This window comes from Oratosquilla oratoria, chromosome 26, assembly GCF_046742065.1.
Source record: "Oratosquilla oratoria isolate Oo_2021 chromosome 26, ASM4674206v1, whole genome shotgun sequence".
NCBI lineage: Eukaryota > Metazoa > Arthropoda > Malacostraca > Stomatopoda > Squillidae > Oratosquilla > Oratosquilla oratoria.
In genome coordinates this window covers 31,645,171-31,662,256 of record NC_134802.1, presented here as the reverse complement: position 1 = coordinate 31,662,256, position 17,086 = coordinate 31,645,171, and the positions used below count along the sequence as shown (strand labels likewise).

The 17,086-nt window shown below is 41.3% G+C and overlaps 1 protein-coding gene across 2 annotated transcripts in view; it reads left to right on the top strand.

Annotated features, from left to right (window-relative positions):
- Window positions 1-17,086, top strand: part of LOC143039434 (ubiquinone biosynthesis protein COQ9, mitochondrial-like) — a 34,634-nt gene that overhangs the window by 4,626 nt on the left and 12,922 nt on the right. The window contains exon 2 of one of the 2 annotated variants that reach the window (XM_076209474.1): window positions 2,188-4,220. The exons of the other annotated variant lie outside the window; for it this stretch is intronic. Coding sequence (XP_076065589.1) covers window positions 2,355-4,151 — 1,797 coding nt within the window. The 5' untranslated portion in view covers window positions 2,188-2,354 and the 3' untranslated portion in view covers window positions 4,152-4,220. Of the gene's footprint in view, window positions 1-2,187; window positions 4,221-17,086 lie in introns of those variants that run through there. 2 annotated transcript variants of the gene reach the window in all.

Here is a 17,086-nt window from a genome sequence, read left to right as displayed (position 1 = left end):
TGGGGGAGGGGAGCATAAGCCACCATGTGGTCTCATCTTTTCATCTCTATTTCTGATTTTCAGTTTGATTACTTCAGTCTTGCCTTCATGTAGATACGATTCTTCCACCATTATGGCATTTCTCACAACTATCACTCCACCACTCATTTTGTCTTCACAGTTTATTCTCCAGATAGTGTATTTATTATTTCCCAGCTGTAAATCAACGTATTTTGGGATCTTGGTCTGTATATCACAAAACAGGCTCACTGGCAAGTAATTATTTATCTCCAACTTTGTTATAGTGTTTCCTATGCTATATTTTTTCCCAAACAACTTCCATGTGCATGAATTGAGAACCCTCCAGAAAAACTGCTGTTTTTTTCTTCTATCATCATTTCATTTTTGTCCTTGGCATCCTTTAAAAGTTCATGTCTTTCCATGTTCATCTATAATCATATTTTGTAATCTAAATGTATTTAAACTTTTATTTTCCTGACAACTTCCAAACCTTACCTCATCTGCTATGGCTTGCAGCTTAAGTTTGGTTTTCAAAGTGAGCCATTCCTCTTGTACTGACCTAACCAAAATACATCACTGCTCAGTTGTATCAGATTTGCTTCCCATAATCATGGAGGTCATTTCTTTGACCTTTTGCATCTTGTGTTTTTGGGTGACCATGAAAATTAATGTGGTCTTCCCACCAGCCAACATTTATGATGCATCATATCAACAACATCACAGATTGTGGTACTCCCCAAGGTAGGCATAGCTCCTCATTGGGGATTGGTGCCACCTGCATAGAGCTGATGGCCAGGGGTGGTTGCTGCTGCATGCCAGACCCCCTGATATCCACCCTTCTGAATCCTCTCTCCCACGAAAGGACAGAGTCCACTTGGCCAGACTGCGGTGTGGTCACCACCCAGCACTTCTAAGCTACCAGAAGAGGCTGGACGACCGTGTTGTGAACAGCTGCCCAGGATGTAACACTTCACCCCATACCATACAACACATAATGGAAGACTGCATTATACACAATCATGCACGCAAACAACACAACATACACTCTATAAAGGATTTGTGGGAAAACCCAGTTTCGGCTGTGGCCTTCCTTGGGGAGACGGGACTGCTCGGACAGACAGTCTAGGGAACGACAACAACAACATCACAGATGAGATATATATATATTTATATATGTACACCTAGGTCTCTTGACCACTTCAGTACGAGTCAAATTCTCGCACACAGCATCGGCTGCCATATGAATGATGTATCACACCACTCGCATTATAGAATATAAAGTCACTTCTGTATCACTCATTCTCTTTCACTCTGAGAAATAATAAACACACAACATGTGATCAAGCCAGTTCACAGAATCTGGGGGTAACTTGTACAACTACAAAAAATATATATCAAGACGCTGATGCCAGCATCCTTGTATACCCACTTCGATATGATGATGCCTATGTAGGCAACATCATACTGAAGTGGTTGATCCAACACTTGGTAACTGCCCTTTGTGCAGATGTTTGGGCCCAGAACATAAAACCACATCGTGAATTGGCCCCCAGGATATAAAACACCACTAATTCTAATAGTGGGTTTATGTCCTGGGCCCAAAAACCCATATATGTGGTGGTTGGCAATTGTTGGATTAAGAGACTTGAGTGTACAGTATTTATTTTCATCTACATTTTTATTTATTTATTTTATTTATTTATTTTATTTATTTATTTATTTTATTTTTTTTCGTCTTTACTTGTGGCGAAGGTCGAGATGAAGACAATTCAGACCCTGCTCAGGGCGAGTTGAACTAAGGGCATGGTTCGTTAAATTCCACGCTACTAAGTCCACTATAAACCAAATCACCATTATTATTATTACTTTATTTATTTTTATTTATTTTATTTTATTTTATTTTGTTTTATTTTTTATTTTTTTCCTCTAGTACTGCAAACCTATCAAGTTTTCTTCTCTTTTCTGCTGCTCCATAATGTCTTTAAATCTTGCATCTTGTTGACTAGATGTCCAGCCTGTTAGAAACCCATTGTTGTTCCGTTATATTATCTTGCACAATCTCATACATATTCATTGATAGACAAATATTTTTATTAATAATTTGAAACTTTTTTACTACAATTATATGGGATCTTGGCAAGTTCTTGTGAAAAAGGACAATCAACTTTGTATTTTTCATGCTTACAGGAGAACCTGTGACCCCAGGACCAGTTGGTACACTTCACCTGAGGACAAACATATGGTTTTGATTAACTTTGATACGTGTAAATGACCTCAGCTTGAGCAATAAGGAAGACATTGTTGAATTTAAGAAGTTTCATTGAAATCTAAATAGAAGTGATTCGAAAATAGAAATGGAGGTTATTGAAGGAGATCGTGGAAATAGTCATGAAGACATTCATGATTTGGGTGTTGTTCTTTGGGACTATTTCAAATGTGGAAATTACAGTGCTGCTCTTGAAGAGATACAAACTGATAAGCATCATGATTACATCACTCATAACAGCTTAGAACTTGTTCCAGTTGTTACAAAATTACTGACTGAAAATGTTGACAGTGAGGGGGAAGACTGTATATCTAGTCTTCTCAAATATATTGCCCAAGTAGCCCACCACAAAGAAGCCTTGCTAGCTTTTTTGGAAGAGATGGAGATTTTTAAGTCTGAAGCTCATTTTCGTGTGATGCTTCCCCCTATACAGACCTCATTACTGAAAGCTGCCTCTGTTAATACAAAGCCATCCATGTTCAAGTGGACCTATAACACGTTGTATTCTCACATATGTCAGATGGATTTGCCTAAGAACTACAGCTTAGAAGGAAAGGATAGACTTATGTTAGATGTTGACCCTAGTGCTCAGGCTTTGTTAGAAAATCTTAAGTCTCTTAGACAGTTTTATACAGGTTTTGTAGATGTGGTACTGTCAGGGAAGTTGATATGGACTAATATTAACATAAATTCAGAAGAATTCTTAGCTTATTACATTCTACAATTTTTTGAAAAGCCATTGACTTACCTTGATATCTACTGTTCTGAAGGTATGTGTGAAAGTTCACTGTATAGAGTTTCACAAGATTTTGTCATGTTGGTGTGTAAGCTTGTCAGGAATCCCTTCAAATTACTGGCTGTAGTAAAATGGAAGGAAAGAAAGTGTGAAGATGAAGACACTGATTGTAAGGATGATAACAGTGAAACTGAGGTGTCTGAAAATTTGGTGGCAAACGAAAATATATCACAGCTATCCCTTGCAACATATTTCTACTGTATTCTAGGTTTAGACTTTTCTAGCAATTTAATTCCTCAAGTTTATTGTAAACAGTTCCTGTACTTATCCTGTCTACCCTTGCTTTCTACTCTGCTGCAGGAGAAAAGCCTTCTTAGTATCCATAAAGGTGTAATTTTTTGTAATCGTTTGCTAGACACTGTTGCAGAAATGTCTTTAACAGCGGATACATTAGAAGCTGAAGCTCATTTGATCTTCTCAAAATTGTTGATTGTGGTTATGACAGGATGTAATTCAGAGGAATGCCGCATAGGGGCTCTTAAGGCCTTTAAAAAGTTACTTCGTCGTTTTGACATGGAAGGTAGATATAAACTACTAACGAGTTTATTTCATTCCACAACACATGCTGGAGTATTTGGTTTGTTGATTCATGAAGTCAAGGAGAATGTTGTTCTTTGTCTGCAAGAAGTATCACATGATTCATTTTACTTTAAAGGGGATTATCTGAAAGAGATAGTAGGGATTTCATGTCACTTAGCCAGTGAAGAAAGAACAGATTTGTTAGAGGCAAGTGACCAGGTTATGGCAGCCTTAAATCTACTTATATATATTTACTTGAGAGACCGAGATGATGTCCTTGGTATGAGAACATTTATTCCTAGAATCAAGGAAACATTTTTAGAGCCATTACAGAAAGGACTAGATTTATCACGGGGTCACTATGAATTGAAAGCCAAAGAACTTAAGGAGAATACAAAAAAGGTTGGGTCAGAACTCAAAGTTTCAGTTAATGTAGGTGGTAGTTTACTTCCGAACCTTCCACCAGATCAAGAAATAAAAGTTGTTGAAGCAGCTCTCTGTACTTTTGATATGACTAGTTGCGTTTTGGCTCGTCTTGAGCAAGTTCTACAAACGGCATGTCATATGTAAAAAACATTGAAGGGTAAATAGGCTTTCTGTGATAATGGTATTTTTTTTATAGTAAAATATAAAATTAAATTTTATTTTTTCATTAAACTCCTTACCATAAGGTGTCGGTACATCTTAAAGTAATAAGATTAAGGATGGCATGCACCATTGCTTCACCAATCCCACACCCATTCAACAGCCATTTTTCCCAATAGCAGCAAAAAACAAATCAGAAATGCCTACCTCTTCCAGCCAAAATGGATTTAAGGAAGGCTTTACCAGCACATTGCTCACAAACATCACAAGTGCTGTAGGGATTGAATTAAGAAAAATATATCAATAAAAAGCCAGAAAGAACAGTAATGGTAGCCATGAATACAAACGAGGCTTTTGAAAAGGTCCCCAGTCACACACTATCCAAAAAGATCATTGGGAAAGACGTTCATAACAATGACATAAGAAATGGTTAACCATCTATATAGCAGTATGACTGTGCAGAGTAACCCAAAGCGACCATATCTTAGGAACACAACACTTGAACCATTACTGTTCAATTTCTAATGAGTGGTCTCCCAACTCAAGAAACAGAACTAAATAACAATGCTCATTCATATGCAGATGGCCTGACAATGATAAGCCAGCACAGGGAATATTAAATAGCAGTAAATAACACCCAAGTCTACTTGAATAAACTAGGATGATAGCTCAAAAGTAATGGAATGGAATCCTTAGCCTAGAAATAGTGACATTCCTCACATCAAACAACCATGAAAAAAAAAATGTAATAATATTAAAGGGCCAAATCCTTCCATTGAAAAAGAACCCTAAAATTCTATGCCTTACATTTGATACTTGTATGACTTTCAGCCCACATATCAGAGACCTGACAGCAAAAAATCAACAAGCAAACCTACCCCGATCCATTGCATACACTATTGATAACAGACACTAATAACCATCTATAAGTAATTCATGAGAACCACCATCGATTCCCTTCACTGCATGGTTCCTAACATTCCCAACAGCCACCAAGATGAACACAAACAACTTGCTTACTTTACATAATAAAGCAAAGAAAGAAAAGGATGCACCAAGATCACTTTGAAGGAACACCTGCATACATACATAACCAAAGCCTTTTTTTCCCTTTACAAGGGAGGTAGCCAAAAAACAAAGGCATAAAAAACACTCACACCCATTCCATCCTTATCACACTCCACTTCCCTCCATCCACTTCCTCCCCTCCACCCACTCACCTCCCTCTTATCTTGGCACCTCCTGGATGACGGGTCATCCCTGCATTTTGTCCACTGCCCTGGGTCAGGAGCAGTGACGCAAGACACAGCAAGGCCACTTCATTAAATCAGTGACCCTCCCCCCCTCTCCATCCCCTCATGCAGAAAATGAGAAAACGGGGAGAAATCCATTCAGGCTTTGTCAATTTTTTCTCACACATATTTTCTCACCCCCCCCCCCCATCCCCCACCCATTCCACCTTGTGGATCACAACATCATCCATATACAACCATTCTCCATTCACCCCTTTCTTCTGTCCTATCCCATCCTTACTCAACTGACATTCCCCTCTTCCCCCAAAGCCCCTTTTACCCCATCCATCTCTTCCTAGGTCGCCCCCTCATGTTCACTCCTTCCGCATCTGCCTTCCATACCTCTTTTATTAGTCTTTCTTCACTCATTCTTTCCATGTGTCCATCCCAATACTCCTTCATCCACCCTATCTCCCAACTCCCTTTCCACCCCCGTTCTCCTCCTCACCTCATTTCTCTATCCAGCCTAGTAACCCTTATCATACTTCTCAGACACCTCATCTCAAACACATTCAAACTCCTCTCTTCCTCTCTTATGTTCCATGTTTCTGCCCCATACAGTGATGTCAGCAAAATCACTCAGTCATACAATCCCCTCTTAGCATCCATTCTCAAATCTCTATTCCTCATTACAATCTACATTCTACCTCCACTTCCACTCCTCCCTTTCCTGTCTCATTCGCATCCAAGTATCTAAAATTATCCACTTCCTCCAGTCTCTCTCCCTTAATGCTCACTTCCAGTCTGCTGCCACTTTCAACCTTTATACATCTCATCACCTTACTTTTACCCACATTTATCTTCAACTTCTTTCATACAATTTCCCAAAAAATGTCACTTCTTCAATCCCTCCTCTGATCCTGCTACAAACCCAGTGTCGTCTGCAAACAACAGCTGGCTTATCTCCCACTTTTCTCCATTTTCTTTAACCATCTCCAATCCCTGACCCACTACCCTTGCATTTACCTCTTGCACTACCCCATCCATGTATAAATTGAACAGCCAGGGTGACATAACACATCCCTGATGAAGTCCCACCTTTACATCAGACCACTCACTCTCTCCATTTCTAATCCTGACGCACGCTCTTCTACTCTCATAAAAACTCTTGACAGCTCCTAAAAGCTTTCCTCCTATCCCATATATCTCCAATACCTCCCACAGTGCCTTCCTGTCTGCCCTGTCATAAGCCTTATCCAAATCCATAAAAGCCCAAAAAACATCCTTACCTTTTCCTATAGCTTTCTCACATATCTGTCTTACCACAAAAATCTGATCTACACAACCTCTACCTGTCCTAAAACCACACTGATCCTCACCAATTTCTCCCTCTGTTCCTCTCCTAATCCTCTCAATCAAAACCCCTCCATAAGCCCTCCCAACTACACTCAACAAGGTAATCCCTCTTGAAACTACTACACTCACACTTGTCCCCTTTTCCCTTGTAAAGTGGAACTATACAGGCACTCCTCCAGTCCTCCAGCACTCTACCCTCTCTTAAACAAACATTAAAAAACCTCACCAGCCAGTCCACCACTGTACCTCCTTTTTTCAGACGTTCTGCAAGACATCCATCCAGACCAGGTGCCTTACCTGCTCTCATCATCTTAACAACTGCCTTCACTTCATCCGTCCTTATTTCTCCTCCATTTTCCTCACTCATTACGGTCATTTTCTTAGCACTTCCCACCACAACAACCTTTCCCTTTCTATCCTACTTCACATTCAGCAACTCCCTAAAATATTCTGGCCGTCTTCCTCTTACCGCCTTCTCTTCCATTATCACCTCTTCATCTACACCTTTTACTTTTTCTTCTCTATTTGATTTGCCTCTTCTTCCTCTCTTAATTTCTTTATATAAGAACATAAGAAATAAAGGAGACTGCAAAAGACCATAAGGCCAACACTAGGCAGCTCCGTATCCATCACCACCTGTCATCCCCATCCATAAAGTTGTCTAATCGTTTTTTAAAACAACCGATAGTTCCAAAATGTCTTTTTATTACTTTCAAAATTTTCTGTCATGCTCTTACCCCATTTCACATCTGCTCTCCTCTTTGCCTCCTTTATCTTATGCTTTACTTTGCTTCTCTTTACTTTGTACCTCTCATATGCTTCCCTTGTCCTATTTGGTAACCAATCTGTGAAAGCTCACTTCTCTTCTACAACCTTCTTTGCTTCCTTATCCCACCACTCACTACCCTTCCTTCTATTTCCTCCTGTCCTCCTTGTTCCACACACCATCTTTGCACACCTTGTGACTCCCTCCTTGAACCATCCCCATTCCTCCTTCACTCCCTCCCACTCCTCTCTCAGCTTCTTGTACTTCTTTTCTTTCTCATTTAAGCAGTTCACTCTTAGCACCTCCCTCCCTTTTGTCCTTTTCCTCTTTCTCCATCTATCCTCCACTCTCAACTTACCTTCCAATAGAAAATTATCTGATATTCCCCCACTGTCTCCCCTTAGAACATGTACATCCTTAACTCTTCCTATTATACTCCTATCTACCACTACAAAATCCATTAACACTCTATCTACCACCCTTCCATCCACCACCCTCTCCCATATATACTTATGCTTTACTTTCTTCCTAAACACTGTATTTCCTATCATCAACTCTCTAGACACATCACCATCAACTCTCCACTATGATTCTTTCCTGGAACTCAACATTTCCCAACCAAAGTCAATTGGTTCATTTCCTACCCTAGCATCAAGGTCTCACAGTACTATTACATTGATATTTCTCCCTAATCCCTCTATGCACTCATTTAAATCTATCCAAAAAGCCTCCCTTCTACACTCTTCTCACTACCAGGCCCATATGCACTTACAAAAAAACACATCTACTAGATATAGAGGAAATGAAAAACCCTCAAAATTGGACTTAATACTTACGACAGAACCTGAGATAATCGAAAATATTATTTACAAAACTCCGATAGGAAAAAGTGACCATGCACTAATAGAAATGGAATTGAAAGAACAAACAGACCAAAGCAAAAATGATAAACATAGAATAGGAAGACCTATGTATAACAAAACAAACTTTGAGAAACTTAAAATATTCTTTCGCAATGCAAACTGGGAAAAATTCCAAAACGAAGATACAGGGATAGAAGAAAAATGGAACATACTAAAAGTAATTTATAATGAAGGAGTGAACAAATCTGTACCACAAAAAATGGAAAAGGCATACATAAAGAACTGGTACAACAAAAGATGTAGTGAAACAAAGGAAAAAAGAGACAAAGCTTGGAAAAAATGGAAAAGAGATAAGAAACAAAGCAAATGGCAAACATACATCAAACTAAGAAACGAATATGTAAAAATACGCAGAGATGAAAAGAGAAATTGTGAAAAAAAGATAATAGACAAATGTAAAGAAGAACCCTCTTCGTGTGCAACAGAAACGCGGGGGGACGTTTGGAGTCTTTATTAATAAGTGGGTTATGCGTACAGAGGTGAGTCACAATAGGAGAGCCACATGCTCACCGTATGAGGGACAGTTCTAGACTGACTTGGTGGGTACGTCGTATTCCCTGCGCAGAGGGAAATCTATGCCTTGTCCTACATATCTAACAACGAGGGCCTTGTGCCCAAGAGTCTTTCTAAACCTATGGCGCCCTGCTCTTCGTGTCGAGCGCCAGGGCCCAGGATAACACTACACCACACCTCCCCCACCCCCCGCGCTCGCACGACCACGGCGAGGGGAATGCTTACTCGCAAGCCTGAGCGAGCGGCGGGAGCGGAAGTGGGGGGATCCGCGCATGAGGACGGCATGTCCTCCACCAAAGGAACGCGACGGGGCGGCTTCTTTCAAGACCTGGGGTCGCTCCTGGAGATGGCGGGGCTCGTCAGCGGAAGGGACGGTGCGGAGCTTCCAATACGGAGGGATGGAGTTGGGTAGGGCGCGGTAGTCGGACGGGAGCCCGGAGGTCACGCAGGTCTGCGGGTGACCGTAGGCGGGGCTTATCCGCGGCGTAGTCTTCAGAGCGCTCCGTCGGTGTCGGAGTTCCAGACGTGAAGGGGATGAGCGAACGGTGGTCCGTCATCCACGAGAAGTGGGGCCATCCAAACGGGCATGGCTTGCAATTGGGTGCGACCCAGATGGCAGCAACTGTCTCCAGTGGTAGTGGCGTATCAGGTTTCGGCATCTGTCGGAAACCGTAAGCCACACTGGACCATGCGGAAGTGCGCGGTATTTCAGTGACGCATATAAACTGCGTCGGGGGCGGAACCGAAGGGGGTCCGCGCATGAGGACGACAAATCCTTCGCCGAGCGGAGAGGTCGGCCCGGTGCTCGAAGGGCGCCATTACGGGCGGTGGCGACAGAGCTCGCCTCACGATGGGCGTGACGATACCTTGCTGCACCATTGAGTCAAGTCTTCCTTCGCTTGAACCTGAAATGCGAGCGGTATCTGCCTGGGCGTGCGGGCGGCGTGGGGCGTCGCGTCGGCTTGCAGGTGGGTTCTCACGAAAGGGGGGGGACCATGGTCTTTCCTAGGGCAGGCGATGCTGGGGTCGTCCTTGGAGACCAGCACGTCACTAAAGTACCGTAGGAAGATGTCGCGAGTGGCGGCCGGGAGCTTTCCATGGGCAATGTTAGCTCGGCGCATCTGTTCGCGTATGTCATCGCCAGGACGGGGTCCGGGAAGCGTTCGTTGCGGGGGGTCACGTGAGATGCGTCGAGCGCGTCGTCGGCGCCAAGAGCGGCGTCCGTAGGCTGGCTCCGGATATCTCCAATGTGCCCAGGTGCCGAGTGCCCATCCCTGCGATTCCGCACCTGCGTTGGCAGGCGATACGGCACGGGCACTGACAGGTGACGGAGGGCGGTCACCCAGAAGTGTCCTGTTGGGGGGAGGGGGTCACGTGAGGTACATCGACCGCGTGGGCCTATCCCCGTGATTTACACACCTGCGAAGGGCAGCGCATTGCGGGCGCTGACAGGTGGTGGAGGGCGATGGCCCGGAAGGCATTAGGACGGCAGGTGCCAGTCCTCTAGGGAGAAGGGGCGGAGAGTGCGTGCATCTGGCGGGGGACCCCTTTCATAGTGACACGATGCATGCGTGCAGGTCCTACTGAGCGTCCGAGACGGTCCCCTTCAATGCCTCCGGTGGGCGGCAGTGGTGTCACCTCCTCCTGCGGTGACGTAATTGCCACGGGTGTGCAGGGGCAGTGTGGCAGTTCCAAAGCTGGGTGGGTGTGGCTTGTGCGAGTCAGCTGGGCGGGTGGCACTCGCGGTGAGCACAGCGAAGCAGGACAAAGGCCTCCTTGTTCGCGCGGCCTACTTTGGCCTGGGCCGCGTGCGGGGTGGCGTCCTCGGCGAGCAGGGCGGAGCAGTGGGACAAAGGCCTCCTTGTTTGCCCCACTACGTGCACGAAGGCACGCCACTATCACTATCGCACGATTTTGCACGGTCCCGTGCATGCTCACTGTATCGGCACTGCACTCACGGTCCAGTGTGTTCACTGTCGCCTATCGGTCTAGTTCCGTCAGTACGCTCCACTGATTCACGTATCGTCCCATGTTTCATTGTTGCACACTGCAAGCAATTGCAAGCAATCCTACTCACTGCGCCATCTTCGTGTGCAACAGAAACGCGGGGGACGTTTGGAGTCTTTATTAATAAGTGGGTTATGCGTACAGAGGTGAGTCACAATAGGAGAGCCACATGCTCACCATATGAGGGACAGTTCTAGACTGACTTGGTGGGTACGTCGTATTCCCTGCGCAGAGGGAAATCTATGCCTTGTCCTACATATCTAACAACGAGGGCCTTGTACCCAAGAGTCCTTCTAAACCTATGGCGCCCTGCTCTTTGTGTCGAACGCCAGGGCCCAGGATAACACTACACCACAAACCCAAACTATTTTACAAATATGTAAATGGAAAACTGAAAAACAAACAAGAAATAGAAAAACTGTGCCAAGATAAAAAGGAATTTACAGAAGAACTGGAAATGGCTAAAATAATGAACAACCACTTCAGATCAGTATTCACAATAGAAAACTCGCCTAACAGTGAAGTTAGAGAGAGAGAATTATCCCCAGCAATGAAAGAAATAAACGTAACACAAAAAGAAATCAGTGATCAAATTAAAACCCTGGATGTCAGAAAATCACATGGCCCAGACGGAATAGCACACTGGATACTGAAAGAATGCATGGAAGAATTAACTGACAAAATATATGCTATAATTAAATCCTCACTTAAAGAAGGAAAAGTACCATTGGACTGGAAAAAAGCAAACATTGTACCAATTTATAAGGGAGGTGATAAGGAAGATCCATCTAACTACAGACCGGTCTCACTAACAAGCACAATAGCAAAAATTTGTGAAAGAGTGATAAAAAACAGATGGGTTAAATACCTGGAAGAAAAATCTATACTGAACCCAAATCAATTTGGATTTAGACAAGGGAGATCCTGTACAACAAATCTGATCTGCTTTTACTCAAGATTAGTAGACATAATACAAGAAAGAGATGGATGGGCAGACTGTGGTTTTCTGGACCTGCAAAAGGCATTCGATAAGGTACCTCATAGGAAACTAATAGATAAGATAGAGTCAAAAGGTGGCATCAGAGGAAAATTATTGGAATGGATGAAAGACTTTCTGATTGGAAGGAAAATGAGAGTTGTAATTAGAGAAAAATTCTCCAACTGGGAAGAAGTAAAAAGCGGTGTCCCGCAAGGATCAGTACTGGCCCCGATCATGTTAGCTGTATACATTAATGACATGAATGAAGGCGTGGAGTGCTATATAATTTTTTTTGCAGATGATGCAAAATTACTTAAGGTAAAAACGGAAGAGGACTGCAACTCATTGCAACAAGATCTGGACACAATATGGAATTGGACTCAAAAGTGGGAAGTAAAATTCAATATTAAGAAATGCAGTACAATGGAATTTGGAAAGAGTAGAAACAGAATATCAAAAGATTACAGAATTGGGGAAGAAAAAAAAAACTATGAAAAAGATCTTGGAGTGATGATTGGAAAGGACATGAAACCAGATAAGCATATAAATAAGATGTTCAGAGAAACCTACAACTTATTGAGAGCAATCAAAGTGGCATTTACTTATATGGACGAAGAAATGATAAGGAAAATACTAACTACACTAATAAGACCAAAACTTGAGTACGCAGCATCACTTTGGACACCCAGTACCAAAAAGAATATTAAGAAACTAGAAAGATTACAAAGAGTGACAACCAAAACTAGCTCCGACACTCGCCGAACTAACATATGAGCAAAGACTATCCAAATTGAACCTACCAACTCTGGAACAAAGAAGAGAAAGAGGAGATTTGCTATCTACAGAATAATGAAAGGAATGGAAGTTTTAGATAGGAACGACCTATTAGTGTGGGAAAACGGGAAAACAAGAGGTCACGGAAAAAAATTGAAAAAGGATAGTTATAGAAAAAACTTGAAAAGGAACAGTTTCCCACACAGAACGATAAATACATGGAACAAATTAGACAACAAAACAGTATGTGCTAACACTATACAAGATTTTAAGACAAAACTTGATGCGGAGAGATACAAAGACGGGTCACCACGAGCATAGCTCCCCTCCCTTCATCCACATTAACCTTGAAGAAACCTCCTTCCACTCCAGTACACATTTACACATCTCTTCACTTACTAGTATAGCCACCCCTTCTCTCCCTCGCCCTCTCTTCACTCCTGAGAACCTCCTAACTACACTCCCAAATTCACACTCGCCCCTCCCTCTCAACTTAGTTTCACTCAAAGCCAACACATCCATCCTTCTTCTCACAAACATACTGCCTATCTTTTCTGTTTTACTCTCTTCTGTACTACATCCATGCACATTAAAAGACCCAAACCTTAGGATACTGGTTGGAAAACCCCTAGATCCTGTGGGGCTACAGGGAGAAGGATTCCTAGTCCTAATCCCCGTCCCATTTTTCTCGCCTCTTACGATTCAAATGGAAAGACTTGGTGGCACCATTCTATTCCCCACTACAGGGTAGGCAAAAAAAGGAAATGAATATTCAGAGAAATTGTACAGGACAGTAACAAGGGGTTAGGGGACAGCATAATGGAGGGACAGTCACAGTATAATAAAAGTGTCATCATTTCTCTGTGAACAGAGTCCTCCTCTATCACAGACAAAATTATGTGTGGCTCTGGTCCATAGGGGCACCCCATATAGACCCTAAAGTATCAACTGCATGCTACTTTGCCACAATAACATGCAGCCAATACCCCAGATGGGGTAATTATGATAGATTTTACAGAAATAAAAATGCTTCCCATAGAACACCACATGAAAATGACAAGTACACAATTCTATGCCAGAATCCCTAACACTACATCTTGCAAATAAAAACAACATACTAAAATATTTAAAACAACCAATTATTTATACTACACAAAACATCCATACAAAATCACAAACTCAGATCACTAAACACAACACAGCTCCAACAACAGAAACAAAAATGCTTCCCATAGAACACCACATGAAAATGACAAGTGTACAATACTATGCCAGAATCCCTAACACTACATCTCTCAAGTACCACCAACAGAAAGGAAAGGAAAATAAAAACACCAACATACTAAAACATTTAAAACAACCAATTATTTATACTACACAAGACATCCATACAAAATCACAAACTCAGATCACTAAACACAACACAGCTCCAACAACCCATAGACATAAGCCCCACAGAAGAGAAAAAAAAAAATCCACACCTACACTGACTATTGCTGATTACTTGAAGGGCATGGGTCTTCTTCAAGAAAGACCATGGGCAATGGATTGATTAGCTTTAGCTCCTTGTGGATGAAGGATCCCTCCCTGCTGCCCAGAGCTGGGTGCGTTCCTCAGTGTTCTGACTGTATGTGTCAGTCAGGACACTGAGGAATGCACCCAGCTCTGCTGCTACCCACTGCTTGGGTCAGAGCCAATGCAGCAAGATAGTACCTCCACAGCAGGGCCTGTCAGAGTTGTTTTCCTCCCTCTGGTGCATTACATGAAATCCCTCCCCCCCCCCCTTCCTCATCCACTCACAAGTAATTAGTTGAGACAAGGAAAAATCCCTCAAGGCTGCATCAGTTTATCTATTCACAACCACTCTACACTCAAATGTATCTCTTGCCCTCTTATCTTTCCAGTAGGTATCTCCAACAATAAAGAAGCCAACAAGGCAGTTCAAATGTTGGGATTTACCTCTTTTCATACTTCCATTCCACTGCCTGTAACAGACTATAACCCAGTCTGTTGATCATCAATGTTACACATATGGCAAAGACACTGGGAGCAACACCCAACAAGTCAAAAAGCAATCAAACCCTTCATATATCCATGGCTATTCTCATATCAGTATAACATATATTTTGAAATTGTACTATTATGCCTAAGAACAGAACATTCCTGCATCACACATGGCCACCTCATGGCAAGAAATGACCCTGCCAATTACTAATGTAAAGCTTTCCTCACAATAACACACATACTACAAAAACTTCCTATTTTCACAACACCTCACAATAATTACCAACTCTGTCATTAACTCCTTCAAACAACAGTGACTCTATGCCAAGTCCTGAGCAACAACAAACACCTGTACATCTATCATATCTCCACAACTTCCTACAAAAAACAGGACTTCTAACAAAACCATTCCCTTGACTAAATCAACATACAAAATCTAAGATAATGTTTGACGTCGGCACAAGATTGTCCACAAGGATAGAAGCACTGGTAAACTACAGTCCATAGCATTAGACCCATAGAAAAAACCCTCCCAAGAGAAACAAGAACTACAGTTGTATGATTGTGTAGAGGTCATCATCAAGCATCAAGACAGTATATACAATAAGCCGGACTGCAGAGGCAAAGTACCCTAAATGCAATCATCACACAGAAGACACAGAACACCTCATATTGCCCTAACTTATTTTTACCTAGACAATTATACAACAACACAATATTTCTTCCTCAAATGGTTTATGAGCAAATCCAAAGGCTGTAGACAGTTACTTTGGATCTGCGGTTCTCCTACATGAGACCTGGGACAATGGAATCATAATAAATATTATCATCATTTTATGTATATATATATATATATATATATATATATATATATATAATATATATATATATATATATATATATATATATATATATATATATATATATATATATATATATATATATATATATATAATGTATTTCTTCATGTAACCTCTGGGGAATTGTATTTCACTTGCTTTTAGTATGGAGTTTGTTCCTTTCAGTGGCTTTGCACTATGTTGGAATCACCTGATATGACTGGAGTTCAAAGAACTGCTGAAGAGAATTACTTGGTAGATAGTCTTTGTCAAGTATCTTCATTATTTCAGCTGACTAACCTATTGCCCCAGGGCTGCTACTGTGATCTGAGGGAATGCTGCAAATCACTATTATTGTGAACATTAATTCTATTCAGAAGAGGAGAATCTGGTAATGTGAATGTGTGTAAAATTATGTGGTATGTGAACTTTTTATTCTTGTGTTCAGTTTTTTTTTATGCTAATATTTTATTAGTGTAATAAATTCTTGAAAAAATATTATATTCTCATTCTACCACAAACTCTATGGTGATTCATATTGGAAAATAGAAGGAAAATCACAAATTATTTCCCATGTTGCTTGGAGCTAAAGCAAGAGTGGGCACATTAGAATGTCATGGAAAGTCTAATGTTGACTATGTTGAGGGGAGTTTATTAGACTAGTATGTTCAAGTTGGGGAGTTGGTCTCAAACTTTGGTCAGCTCTTTGTGTTTGCATCCATATGGGATGAGTGCATTCAGGTCTCAACTCGTGTTAATTGTTCTAAGTTGGGTGATTGGAGTTCAGGTATCTTTTCTGGTTGCTAATGTGATTGATGGTATGTAGATATTTGCAATGTTATATATGTTTTCTTTATTTGTGTTTGAATGGTGATTACTTCTGTTGTTTCTATGAGTGATTATTATGTTTCTTGTTATGCTGGAGAATGGTATGTTTCTGTATACAAGCGTTGCAAGTGAGACCAGTGACAGGTCTTGCAAAATGGATGGCAGAGAAAATCATCCCCCTGCTGTCCAGTTTCAAAATTTGTCATCTCTCATACGTCCATCTAGAGGTGTAGTCCCAAGGGGCTGGTATTTGATCTTTGGATCAGTAATAAGATAGAGTCAAAGTGATTACAAAGGATTACAAAGTGACAAAGGATTACAAAGTGACAAAGGATTACAAGTGACAAAGGATTACAAGTGACAAAGGATTACAAAGGTGGAGTATGCCAACAGGAGACCCTTTGGTCCTTAACTAGGTTGTATGCACACAAAAAAAGTTATAATAATGATAAATAAATAAATTGTAATAATGTAAATGTAAAGAATAATAAAATAAACGCATAGGTGTAGTTGAATAATAAACAAACAGGTAAATGGTAAATAATAAATGACAATCAAGCAAATAATAATAAACAGATAAATTATAACAAACAAACAAACTATTGCTTTCAGCCAGTGGCATAGTAACTGCTCCACATTGATATAACACAAACAACAGTTAAATTTTCTATTTATAGAGATCTATGTCTCTGGACACAT